Source organism: Pseudonaja textilis, chromosome 1 (genome assembly GCF_049901715.1).
Source record: "Pseudonaja textilis isolate UNSWEBS1 chromosome 1, rPseTex1.2, whole genome shotgun sequence".
Lineage (NCBI taxonomy): Eukaryota > Metazoa > Chordata > Lepidosauria > Squamata > Elapidae > Pseudonaja > Pseudonaja textilis.
Window position 1 is genome coordinate 187,581,887 of NC_141990.1, and position 13,374 is coordinate 187,595,260.

A 13,374-nucleotide genomic window follows, 5' to 3' on the forward strand; every position below is an offset into this window, starting at 1 on the left:
TTATGCTAATAATCTGCAATTTTTTTCCCATCAGCTATAAAGACAGAGGCTATATAGCAGAAAATTTCAGTGATATTCTGCAAGAGCCGAGCTGCGAAAACCTTCCTGCGCTCAGCGGCAGTTTCCAAGGTCCCTGGAGCCCACTTTTTTCCCGGGTGTTCTCTGGATATTTACTCCTGTGGCAGGGCTATTTCTCACACCAACATCCCCGAACCCAGCCCTCTTTTTCCAGCGTCTCCCCAACTTTTTCCGGCAGCAATTTGCTGCACCGAACCTGGAGCTAAAGCGAATGAAGTGAGGTCGGGATTCCACGGAACATTGACGGCTAAGAGGTAAGCCAAGGTGGCGGGAAAGCGTCTTCCCGGGGTGGGGTATAGAGTGGGGGCAGTGCCTTTGCTTTTACATATGCATTTTGACGCTCGATTTTCCCGCTACGGAGAGGAAGGCGGGGGGGCAAAAAAAAAAGGACACGGTTCATTCCTCGCCTAATTCTTCGATCGAAACTTCTTGTCGACTGTCGGGATTATTCCAGGCGTGCGAATGAAATGTGGATGCTTGAGAGAGCGTTGTGGATGTGCAAGGTTTGGGGAGAGACGAGGGCTACCCTTGTTCGATCTCTGGAAGTGTATATCGAAGGAGGGAAAACGGGGAGGGCTACACCCGTTTTAGTATCGCTTAGTTGTCCAGCCTGTCAAACGAAGCCCACTTGGGGTTTGTGCTGTTCTGTGCAGTAATAGCGTCGCCTGTGAACTAAGCTGTAGGTATGGCGGGGAGGGGAGGCGGAGAGGGGAAGAGAGGAGGAGAGGAGGGTGCGACGAAGTGAAGCTCTGGGGCTAGTGCAGCTGACCTGGGAGACCAATGATTTGCCGACCCCGCCTTTGCCCTACCTGATTTTAATGGGGAGGAAGAAAAGGACAGGATGTATAGTGGAGAAATGTAAGGCGAGCCCAGGAACGAGGAAGCCCGTTTATTTCTTGATTGCCCTTTGGTTCATCTTTGATCTGCGCTGATCTAAAGAGCTTTGTCTTGTAACTTTAATTGACCATGCTTAAAAAGGGAGGGGAGGGGAGTTCGCGTGGCTTTGTGCATGCGCATGATGTGATACGTCTATCCGGAGATAGAGATAGACACTCACATACATAAACACACGTATGGTGACAGTTGCAGACTTGGTTGGAAAGATCGCAGGCAGCGGGAAATAACATTCTCTAACTGCAGACGCCCGAGAAATGAGAGGCGGGGAGGGGGGAGAAAACCAATGGAGAAGACGACCACTAGAGAGAAAGCCGTGCGGTGTCCGCGAGGCGAGAGCTAGGGTTGGGACCACAAGAAGGCAGATGAATGCCGTCTGGATGGGTTCCTTAGATTTCAACTCTTTCAAAATGCAGGACGCAGCTGCCTTTCCTGGGGGAGGCCGACGCATTTCCAGCTAGGGAGAGGGTCTTTTAAGAGGGGGAGAGAGAGGAATGAGATTTGATTTGGGGGAGGGGGCGCTATTAAAGAGGGATCTGCGTGCCCATTTCGCGGGAGTCTGTCTTCATTACTTCAACATTGTGCATTTGCTAATGCGAAAGGGCCCCTTCCTTTTCACAAGCCTGCGCCTTACACCTGCAAGCAATTTGGCGCGCTCCAGTATAGAGAGGGAGAGATGGCAGTTCGCACGGATTTCATCTCTCTCTCTCTCTCTCTCTCTCCCTCCCTCTCTTTCTCTCTCCCTCTCTCTGTGCCTTTCTCTCCTCCCTTATTCCCCCATTCTCAATGCACAGCAAATTTGGCTTTCAGTGCGTTATCTCTTTTGTTAATGCAAAAAGATTCCCCGGGCGAAAAAAATTGCTCATAATTACCAGAGAGATGGGGAAACTGCATTAGAATAAATAAACCTGAAATTACTGTAATTATGCTGTGTTTGATGGGCTCGGCTTGTAATCAAGAAGAGAATACAGTGAAATGATGCTGACCCTTTTGGGTTTTGCAGCTGCACGCGCACTTTGGGGTCTTTTTTAGGAGAAAAGGACTCATTCTGATTATCATTAAGCTGTGTGCAACCTACTGCAGAAGTGTTGGGAAATGAGAGGCAGGCGCTTCTCTCCCTCTCCCCCTCCACCCCCAATGCGGGAGAGAAATTACCTATTCTTAAATTGCGTTTTTACCATTGACAGATTTATCCGGTAGGACTGTGTTGTTTGCGAAGAGACCGCGGTTGAAAAAGGCTTAGTCCTCGGCATCAATTTTTAATCATTGTAATGAGGTATTGTTTCAATAGAAGCCCCTTCGGATGATTCGGGGTTTAATTAATATCCTCATTATGGTGAATTTCGAATCAGATATTTGATGAACTACTTGTCAGGAATACGGCAGAATTAATGAGCTCTGCGGCGGCGAGATTAGCATTTGCCAACGGTACGGTTATAACGCGCCGTAAATTAAGCCCGCCTTCACCGGGACAAAACTAATAATTTCTCCATTTGGACGGGTTAGCTCGACTTGACTGAATTAAGGAAAGCCGGGGCGTTGGAGAGGACGAGTTTGTTTGACCACGGGGCCTTTTCAGATGCCTTTTACCCTGGCTCGCCCCAGAGTCGATTCGAGGCCTTCCTACTGGAAGGGCCGCCCAGACAATCCCGGACTGCCGCAACCACCTTCCAGCGATTTACCTCCGTCTTTGGACACAGGAAAGCAGTCCTTGTGCTTGCAGAAAGCACCCCGGACAACTCTCCTTCCTCGCCGCCAAAGATACACGGGGGCCGGGCATTCTCCCACGGCCGGCGTCGCCTCTCCTTCAGAGCGCAAGGCCCATCCCCGATCGGCCCTGTGTTTCTTGCGCCTTTTCCGCCTTGCATGCGCTCTCCTCTCTCGGCAAGGAAGTACGTTAGCCGGAGCCCCATCATCCGATCACTCATTGCCCAGAATTGAAAAATGGGTGCGTGTCAAAACAAAAATCGATACGATTTCTCACCCGCTTCCTTCCCTCGAGCAACCTCCTGGAAAGCCACTCCCCACCCCCGCCCGATCCACACCCACTTTAGCCTCTCCTCTCCTCCGGCTTCTCTCCCACCCCAGAAGAAACTTGCCAGTGGATGCGCATCTCAGCCGGAAGGCAGGCAAGGGCGGCTTTCTGCAGCTCCGAGCCGCCGTTATCGTGTTGGTGTCGAGCTGGCACCCGGGGCCGGGAGCTCTGATCCCAGCCAAGATCTGACGAGCTTTCCTTCGACCCGCCCGCTCGCTCGCTCGCTCGCCCGCCCGGTAGGTCCTCGTGATCTTTGCCAGCAGGGTTCGGCCCGGGGAATTCGTTTGCTCTCAGGCTGAACCTTGAAGGCGGGTTTTTAAGCCTCTCTGTCTTAGCTCCAGGAACTGAAGGGTCCTTCCTTGGAGCAGAATGGTTGTCTGCCTTTTGGGTTTATATGGAGCTGAGAACAGAGATTTCACGGAACATGAGGCAACGTTGGGAGAGATTCTGCTTTAGCTCTGAAACCTTGTTTCAGTGGGGAAGGAACAAAGGAAGGAAGGAAGGAAGGAAGGAAGGAAGGAAGGAAGGAAGGAGATTATTAGTTCCCTGAAATCCACCAAGACTCTGAAAAGATAAGAGGCAAAGATCTCCAAGTTGTTCTAAACCAGGTTCTCCTTAGCATCCATTTCCATCCCACAAAACTTAACTGGTAAAACCCCAAGCAGAGAAGAAAACCAATCCCAAGTTCCAATCGCCAGGCCTTTCTTCTTTATCTGCTGCTCCTCCAGTTACCCACGCAAACTCTCCTCGAGTTTATTAGCAAGCTGCTAATGCCTGCCACAGGGGGAAAGGAGTTACCGGTTGCTTTTCCCTGTCTGCACATCCCCAGCCTTTCCAGGGACCCGTTGTTTCCAAGAGAGGAACCTGCGCCTTATGCTGGAGCTGCTTCCAGACTGGGTGAGGTTGGAGCTTTGGGCTACTGCAGGAAAAGAGAGGAGCACCAGACAGTTGAGAGGGGCTGGGATGGCTTCCAGGCCCCCCAAAGAATAGGAGGCACCAGGAATAAGTGCCTCGGCTCCTTGCTAGGCCCCAACATTCCTGGGCGCACAACTTTCCTTTCTCCATTCCATTTGCGATCCTGATATCCTGATCCCTATCCTACCATTTTTGTCTGACACTCCCTGGAGACAATTATTTACACCAGCTTTGCTCCTGAAGGCCATCTGTCCCGGCTCCTAGCGGATAAGCTAACATTACATCCATTAGGGCCCAGGGGCAAAGAGGAGACCTCCTCGCAGACCTACCACTGGATCAGGATCAGTCAGGTCATTCCTGAGTGGCCCTTCACTGGCCTGGAACTCCTAGGAAGAGTAAAGCCCAAGCAGACTACAGTAGCAGAGGACAGGCAAACCAGCATTTCATGGACACTAAGTTAAGGATAACAACAATAATACTCTCCCGATCAAATATTTATTGTTGTTATTACTTCCTTTCCCTTAGAGCCCTCCATCACAGGTGAGATCTCCTTTTCTGGGTACCAAAGGCATACCCCTTCAGGCTGCCCCTTCCCACACCCAAATCCAGAGCTCCAGATCCACTGCCCTTGGAATATTTGAGTGTCATATATGCTAGGCCGTGAGGAAATTCACCCAGCCCTTCCTGCTTTGGTCAGGATTGGGAATAAGCATTGCCATGGCCCCTGGGCATCTTGATAAATGTTTCTGAATTGGATTTAAAAATGCTTTTGTAGCTACTGTTGTGCTGGAGTGCTTTCTGGCTAACCGGGAGTCTTACCTTGTCCTCCTTTCCACCTCCCCGCAATAAAGCAAAGGCAAGACCATTCTCACTATAAAACCAGACTCATAATAAAACCTCAGAGAGAACTGCAGGCTTCCAGGTTATCACATCGTGGGAGATAATTTCTCCACGTGGTTGGTTTGCTTCTGTTTTGCCCCAAGCAAATTCATGAAAGATTTCATATTTTTTAAAAAAAGGTATTTTTATAGTTATACCCAACTAAATGGGCCTGTGGAGAAAGAAGAGAAAGCAAGAGAGAAACCAGAAGCATTTGTTAAAAGCCTAAGCAATGCTATTAATTAGTCAGATATATTGACAAGCATTAGTTTTTGAACTCGAACATGGGTGCTGGGAGGGCACGCAAAAAACAAAAAAAAAAGGCTGATGCGTGAGTGGAAAATGAATGGGAAATGATTCAAAACTTAAAACTTTAAAACAGCCTGAGGACAAATTAGTTTTTCATTGCGTGTGTGTCTCTCTCTGCCCCCACCCCCCATGGTGTGCTTACATTGTTTCAGAAAAACCACCAACTAACTGAGCTGGCCTCCAAAGCAAATTATGTTGAGTGAGTGTGTGTGTGTGTGTGTGTGTGTGTGTGTGTGTGTTTGTTTTTTGGCAAACTTGCCACTCGTTCATCCCCTCCCCCCCTTAAAGGAAGGCCAACAATAACATCCGATATAAATGCCATCCAGTTCTATAACTGCCTATCAAAGTAAAGTGCTTAAGCTTGTAGTTTAGAAGTTTTCCAGCTTTGGAAAGAGATGACATCCCTTGCACGTGTCTTTCAAAACTGCCTGTTACCCTTTTGAGCAATAAACGAAATAACATTAAAATAAAATTATATGACATGTTTAGCCACTTTCGCCCCATCAGATTTTGTGAATCACAACCCACTTTACACTTCGTACATTTCCGCTGAGATCCATGAAAATGAATCCGAGAAATAAACCCCACCGGCTTAAAAAAAAAAAAAAGCCTGTAAGACTAGGTTTCTGCAAATGCGTTTGCAGTCCGAATCCCACGGCCTTCCTTGGATCCCGAGGAGCGAGCGCGCGCGCGTATGCCCCAAAGCGAAGAACAAGCAGCAGCCATAATGAGAACAGTCCCTTCAGCGTGTGTGCGGTTGGTTTGAAACAAACGGCCTGAACACAGCATCACTTTTGCAAAACAGATCCGCCCATAAAAGTTTATTTTTAAAAAATGTTTAGGACTCTCATAGTGGTAGTTTTAAGTCAATAAATAATAATAATTTAAAAAATTCCCTTTCCCATTCGACAAAAGGAAAAAAAATGTACACCGAGAGGACTACAACGAACACAGAAGGAGAAGGGGAAAGAAGGAAGGAAGGAATGAAGGAAAGAAGGAAGGAAGGAAGGAAGGAAGGAAGGAAGGAAGGAAGGAAGGAAAGAAGGAAGGAAGGAAGGAAAAGTTGTTCCTTGGTGAAGCCCAGAAAGGAAGGATGAGTTGAAGGGAATGGCCAAGTTTCATTTGAACAGGACAGAAAGACGGACAAGAGAGAGGACCCTACTCCCCCTCCCTTCCTGGGACAAACAGGTACTTTGCTGCCGGCGTCCTGATGCCCATGCCGAGGGCCGGGTTCCGCGCTGCTGCTGGCAGCCTGTCGTCCTGCATGGCTGAGGGACTATCTGGGGCCGCGGCGTCAGCTGTCTGCAGTGGGAACCAGCCCCGCCTGGCATCTGTGCTTGTCCCGGGAGCTGCGACCCAAAAACCGTCGGCGGCCCAGAGACGCTCCTGCTGGCTCAAGCTTCTCTAAAGGCGGACGAAGGCGGCTTCCTTCTGCGATGCGATTTCCCCAGACCAACAAGGTTGCCTTTGTTTTCTTCCTTCTTCCTTCCTTCGGTGGTTCCAAGCCGATGGGGCGATCGGCTTATCCGTTCAACGTTGCAAAAGTAAAAGAAAAAGAAACAAACAAACAAAAAAAAGAAACACAAAAGCCAAAGCAAAAACAAAACAAAAACAAAAAACCAAAACAACATAAACCGGAGCCGGCCAACCCTTCGCTCCTCACATCAGCTGAGGCTGTTGCATAGTCTCCTGGTGGGCCGAAGGGTACCAAGACGTGTAGCTGGGGATGTAGGTGCCCGGGGTTCCCGTGGAGCTCTTACCCGACGACGAGCCGGTGTTCCAGACTGGCGGCCCGGGCGGAGAGCTGGCCGACAGCGACCTCCCGTTGGCCAGGCCGCTGCTTTCCAAGGCGGCTCCTCCTTGCTTCATGAGCTTCTTGAATTTGGAGCGCTTGTTCTGGAACCAGATCTTGACCTGCAATCCGTCCCAGGAAGAGAAACGGTCAGAACCCATCGGGAAAGTAATAAGCCTTCCCTACCCAAGCCACCCTCGGGCCCAAGAAGGGAGCTCTCTCCCCCACTCCCGCCCCACCTTCCTCCGAGGAATCCAGTCTCGGCCCCAAGGCGCCAGGCAAAGTTTGGAAGCGGCCCCGGACAGAAAGGTCGATGGAGCTGGAGGCGCGCTTCCACTTTTCCTCCCTACTTTAATGGGGGGCGGAAAGCGAGTCAGCTGCTGTTCCAAGACTAACCAGGTCGTTTTTAACTGTTCCCCCTTGCCCAGTGTCCAAGGGCCGGGTAAAGGCCAATAACTTTGTTTCCCCCAGTCCACACGTGGCTAAGAATCGGGGTGCCGCGATGCTCAAGACCTCGGAATGCGGCCAGGATAGAGAGTAACTGTGCCCCAAGACAGCAGACTCCCATTTCTAAACCGGGAAGGGGGCCCAGGCCAAAGAAAGTGTCGCGCCAATGAAAATCCCGACGGTTTTTAATTTCGAGGTTTGAGGTTTCGACCTAGAAAGGGGTATAGGGGGAGGTAGGCATGAATGGTAGCGGGTGGGTGGTTTTCCTTTGGATCGGATTTCTGGAAAGGGAGCCGGATTGTTGTTTGGCCCGGCTTTCTCCACGTCCCGAAAGGACATTTCTGGACCCTGAGAAACTCGGCCCTTCAAACCTCTGGTTCCTATCTGAGGAGTATAGAGACCTATCGAGCCAAAGGTGCCTTGGAAAGAGGAGAAGCGAAGCTCGACCAACAAGGCTTCGTAACAGCCCAGCTCAAGAAGAAGGAAAGCGACGGCAAAGCAAATAACGTGTTTTAATAATGTGTTTTTAGGGCGCTTTCCCAGATTTGGGGAGATGGCTTCATCCAGACACGCGATAAGAGAGGAGGGAATCCTTTGGGGAGATTTTTCTTCGGCTCGACCGGACCGCCCGAAACTCTCCGCTCCTTCTTTGCCGAAGGAAGCCCGGGGTCGGAAAAAACCAACCCTCCTTGGGGGGGACAGGGGAGCGTCTCAGCGCTGGGATGAGGAGGGGAAACGGCCCCCGCTCTGCCTACCTGAGTCTGGGTGAGGCCCAAAGAAGCGGCCAACTCGGCTCTTTCCGGCAAAGCCAGGTACTGGGTCTGTTGGAAGCGCCGGTTCAAAGCCTGGAGCTGCAAGCTGGAGTAAATCGTCCTGGGTTTCCGGATTTTTTTCCCTTTGCCGTTAAAGCGCACTTCGCCGCCTTCCACCACGGTGCTTTTCTCAGTCTCGGTCCCTGGAAGAAGTGACAAAGGAGGCCCCCCCGTGAGAGAGAGACCCGGACGCCTCGCTAGCTAAGCCCCACCGGCAGCCCCCGAAGTCGGGCGGAGGATGAGGCGGCTGTGGTGCGTGCAGAGGAGAAGGGATTGTTGGCAGCCCCGCAGTTCCATCGCCCGTGGGGAAGGGGAAGGAAGGGGAGAAAAAGGAAAAGTTTTTCTATTTTTACAGGCGGCGGCACTTTAGGTTTAATTACCCTTAATTGCATACATTGTTTATAGCGCGACGCAATAAATAATTGCCGAGTCTAATAGGCGCACATCTGGGGGGGGGGGAGAGTTGGAAAGAGTGCAGAGGAAATGCTTTCGGGGCTTTGCCAGCCGGGCCTGGTGTGGCTTTGTGTGCAAACTCCAGAGATCTTGGAAACTAGGCTGTTCCCTTGAGGGTAGTTGGGGCAGAAACCAGGAGGTTTTGGGGTTGGGGGCGGCGGCGGGGGGAGAAAAATCTTCAAACAAACCCCATTCAGTTTGGCTGCATTTCTTTTTTGTTTCTCTTCCCCATCTTTCGCGGGGGGAGGAAAATCCATTTAGGGTTTCTCCCCTCCCCTCGCCCCCACCTCCCTACCGACCCCCCTCCCCGCCCTGCCCTCCCCTCCCGCCGGCAAATGGCACGTACCTGTCTCCTCTAACCGAGTCTGAGCCAAGCTGGTGCTGTTGGGGTAGGACTGCACCGAGCTCATGTAAGGGTTGCCCGAGTGGCTGCTGACCGAGTTGACATAGGGGTAGCCCAGCGGTCTGGAGAAGGAGGATGCGGCGCTGTACGAGGTGTCCGGCTGCGAGTGGCCGGTCGAGTGTAAACAGTGCATGGAGTAGTGGCCGTGGGCCATGGGCGACGGAGGCATTTGCTGCCCGGGCGGGCCAAACTCCATGAAGACCGCCTTGCCTGAGACGGGGCTATTTAGGCTCTCTGGCATGGTGGTCATGGTCATTGCTCGCCGCTGACTCGGGTGTCTCTCCCTCGCTCGCTCTTGCTCTCTCTCGCGCTCTCGTCTTTGGGGGGGCCTCTCTCCCGGCCTCGCCGTCCTCGGGACCCAATTTAAGAGGCCCGGGGCTTTTCACTTTCCATTCATAAGAAAATGGAGTTGGGCTCTTTGAAGAAAAAAATAAAAAAAAAAGTGTCTCGAAGGCATGAGATGTGCTGGGGGGAATCTACACAAACTCGCCTAAAAGCTTTGACTCAGCCAAACGCCATGAATATGCATGAGCTCGCCGAGCTGATTGGCCCGCCGTCTGGCAGAAGCGCTCGCGATTGGCCCGAGACGCTTTTAGGGGGCTTCGCCGGCTGGACCGGGCGAGCGAGAGACGGACTTCGCCTGGGCGGAGGAGACGCTGCCGCGGGACCCTTCCAGCCGCCTCTCTCCACCCCCCCCCCACCCCAAGTCCATCCCCCCCCCTCCCCCGCCAAGGATGCGGAAAGGAAGACGGGAAAGATTCGCAATCCAGGCTCTCCTCTTCTCCGCTGGAGAGGATGAAGCCCGGGCTCCATTCCCTCCCACCAGGCTCTGCTTGACTTTTCCGGGTTATCCCTACCGGTGTGTTAGGGGTATATGTCAGTTTGAAAAAGAAGCATCAGGGTCTCCCACCCCACAACTTCTCCGGCTTTGCCCTTTTCTCCTGCCCCCAAAAGCCTTTCAGGTGCGGTTGGCGGGTGGAACCGTTTCTCGGAGCGGCCACTGGGCTGCGGGCCGGTCCTCGGGCTTAAAGCAGCCAAGCGAGGGGAGCGCAGTTGGCAGGTGTGGCGGGGCGAGGCCGGCCAGGCCCCTCCTTGCAGGCGCGCGCAATTCGCGGGGCAGGATTTCCCCGGGGCTGCATATGGTGCGCGAGAGGGGCCAGCGGGAGCGGCAGGACTAGCCAAGCGCCCCAACCTGGCCGAGGAAGGCAGGCAGGCAGGCAAGAAGGAAGGAAGGAAGGCAGGCAAGAAGCAAGGAAGGAAGGCAGGCAAGAAGGCAGGCAGGCAGGCAGGAAGGAAGGCAGGAAGAAAGGCAGGAAGGAAGGGAAGGAAGGGAGGGAGGGAAGGGAAGGAGGGAGGGAGGGAGGGATGGATGGAAGGAAGGAAGGAAGGAAGGAAGGAAGGAAGGAAGGAAGGAAGGAAGGAAGGAAGGAAGGAAGGAAGACTGCTGGAGGATCGGAAGCCAGAATTGTGCGCAGAGGGGCAAGGGACCAGTGCTTCTACTCTCCTGACAAGACACGTCACTCGTGGGGTCAGGTCAGGTCATTTTAACAGCTTCCACGCATTGAGTTGGTAGCGGACACCTTGCAGTCTTGAAGTGGGTGAAGTCAACTTTCGACTCGATTGGGATTCAGTCCAGTGTACGAGGGGATGCCCACTTTAGAGTCAGGGCCACGGGATTTACTCCTCGCGACCCCATTCAAAAGCAATCTATTGTAAGACCTGGTACACCTTGGTTCCTTTGAAGTTGAAGTCCTGAGGGGACTGTGGGAAAGCTGCTGTGTCTAACTGCCCCGAGCAGCAGGTTAGTTGCAGACTAATTTTCTGAATAGTGGTCGCTGTGGACGGTTTCTCAGAATTCAACCCAAAGTAGTAGGCGGTTAAGAAGGAAGACCTGCCGTTGGTGATAAATTCTAAATAATGGGCACCTTTGCTTTTCTATGAGTTTGCCTGAGCAGCCTGAGGTGGAAAATGGAAGGGGGGGAATCACAACTTGAAGCCTCCCCCCCCATACCCGCGCGCCTCTGTGAGAACAACCGGGCTACTTTCGAATTCAAGTCGCACAGAAAAAGGGGAAGGTTGGGGCTGAAGTGATCCGGTCTCTCTCCTTCCCTCCCTCCTTCGATTCCTTCCTTCCTTCCTTCCTTCCTTCCTTCCTTCCTTCCTTCCTTCCTTCCTTCCTTCCTTCCTCTCTTCGATTCCTTCCTTCGATTCCTTCCTTCCTTCCTTCCTTCCTTCCTTCCTCCTTCGATTCCTTCCTTCGATTCCTTCCTTCCTTCCTTCCTTCCTCCTTCGATTCCTTCCTTCGATTCCTTCCTTCCTTCCTTCCTTCGATTGCCTCCGGTTGAGCAAAGCATCAAAATAGTTTCCACGCAGTCGTCAGGCGAGGCCTCCAGGGTGCAATCTCCACTGACTTTCCGAGGTCTAATAATTAGAAAGCACCGGCGGCTAATTATTTCGCTCCTCATTCACGATCTCTCTCTCTCTCTCTCTCTCTCTCTCTCTCTCTCTCTCTCTCTCTCTCTCTCGATGCCGGGCGGAGCAGGCCGTCCTGGGGAGGGGGTTAGGGGTGGGCAGAGGCTGATCTTGCGGAAAGTTCACACGTGCAGCTGTATTAGTTACTGATTCACTTGATTAAATGCTAGTCTCAAGTGCTCTGATCCACAGCTGAAGGCGCCCCCATTAGCATAACACTGATGTTTAATTCTCATACGCATAATTAGCCATATATTTAACACTAATGGCGGCACGCGAAGCCTTTGGCGTGTTTAAACAACCGGAGCGGGGGGGGGATATATGAATATATGTGTGTGTGTGATGTGTGTGTGTGTGTGTGTGTGTGTGTGTGTGTCACACGCACACTCACTCCCCCCCCCCCACGTGCACGCACGAGCCCCCCGAGACACGCACGCGCTCCTCTTTGGCCCGAGCTCCACTTCTCCGCCTGCCCTGCTCGGTTCCACCTCGGCGCGTCGAGGGCGCGCACGGAACCCCTCCGGCTCTGTTGTAATCAAGCCCACTTTTTTTTTTTTTTTTTTGGCAAAGGGAGATCACCAGTAAAAATGAACATTCAGACAAATTGCATCGCGGGTGGCGTTATAGATATTAATGGGGGAGGCCTCCCCTCCCCGCCGGCTGGCTGGCTGGCTGGCTGCTTTTCAGAAGCCGGCGAGCAGCTCCTGCGCTCGCCGCGAACTAGAAGGCGACGGTGGCGGGCAGAAGCCAGAGCTGCGAGACCGTCCCGTAGCGCTCCCCGCCCCACCCCTATAGCATCCACTTCCGAGGGGCTCTGGAGAGTCGGGCTAAAGCGGGGCCACCTGCCTCCCTGGAAGTCTTTCCGAGGCTTTGGAGCCCTTTCGTCCCTCCCGTCCCCCCCAAGCGCGGCCGAAAAGAGCGGCGCCCCTCGGGTGCCCACATCGCAACGCTCCTGGCGACTCAGCCCGCCCTCGCCGCTTGTCCTCTCACCTGGACCCGGAGCGCGTAAGTGTGAATGGCCGCTAAGACAGGTCTGGCTCGCGTTGGAGGAGAAGGGAGCGGAAGGGAGAATGTTTGCCTTGGAAATCGAGCCTTTAGCTGGGGGTGGGGGGTGGGGGTGGGGTGTTGAAGTGGCCGAAAGTGTTTCCAAACTGGGAGAAAAGTTTGCAACTGGTTGGAAGGGGAGTAGAGGGGTGGGGCAAGTTGCCTCCCAAGCCCGGAACCCCGGGCATTTCTTGGATACGGAATAGCATATGAGGGCGGGCTCTTGCTCCTAGTCCTCATTGAGGCTAATCGGATGGCTTTTCCAGCTGCGATGGAAAAGAGATGCGTTGAGCAAAAGAAAAAAGAAAAAAAAAAGAAAAGCCCTTTTATAAAGAGGGCTGTTCTTGCGTCCCTAGCAAAAGCCCCAAGCCTGCAGATTTTCTTCCTGCGAGAGAAAATCAAAGTTTTCGAGTGAAGCGCCTAGTCGGGTTGCCAGAGACGCCCTGAGATAGAGGAGGGTTAATTTTGCACCGGCCTTGCCAAGTGGGTCGAAGGGAGTGTGTGGGGGGGTGGTAGTGGTGGTATTGCACTTCTCTCACGCGCGCTGGAAATCTGCACCCATTCCGCGCGGATGCACTTGTCTGAATCACGCAATTCTCTGGCGGAAAGTCCCTTCGGTTTGCGTACGATTTGCTATGCTCAGGCGGCGGCGGCATCGGTTGGGCCCTTTCACTGAATTAACCCAGCTGAACTCAGCCGGATGTACTTTGAGGTCGAAACTGATCGGGTGTTCCTTTCCGTCGACATTTGACTTAGAATTTGTTTGAAATTCGGGGGGAGGGGGGGGGAGAGGGCCGAATCCACGAGCGGGCCATTTCATCAGGTCTGGTATCGCAGCTTT

At 52.9% G+C, this 13,374-nt stretch overlaps 1 protein-coding gene across 1 annotated transcript; it reads right to left on the minus strand.

Annotated features, from left to right (window-relative positions):
- Window positions 1-5,919: 5,919 nt before the first annotated feature.
- DLX1 (distal-less homeobox 1) lies at window positions 5,920-9,273 on the minus strand. The gene is made up of 3 exons (XM_026696732.2): window positions 8,961-9,273; window positions 8,105-8,304; window positions 5,920-7,024 (listed from the first exon to the last, which is right to left on the minus strand). The coding sequence occupies exons 1-3, from the start codon at window positions 9,271-9,273 to the stop codon at window positions 6,770-6,772; spliced, it is 768 nt and encodes a 255-aa protein (XP_026552517.1). The 3' UTR covers window positions 5,920-6,769.
- Window positions 9,274-13,374: the final 4,101 nt, after the last annotated feature.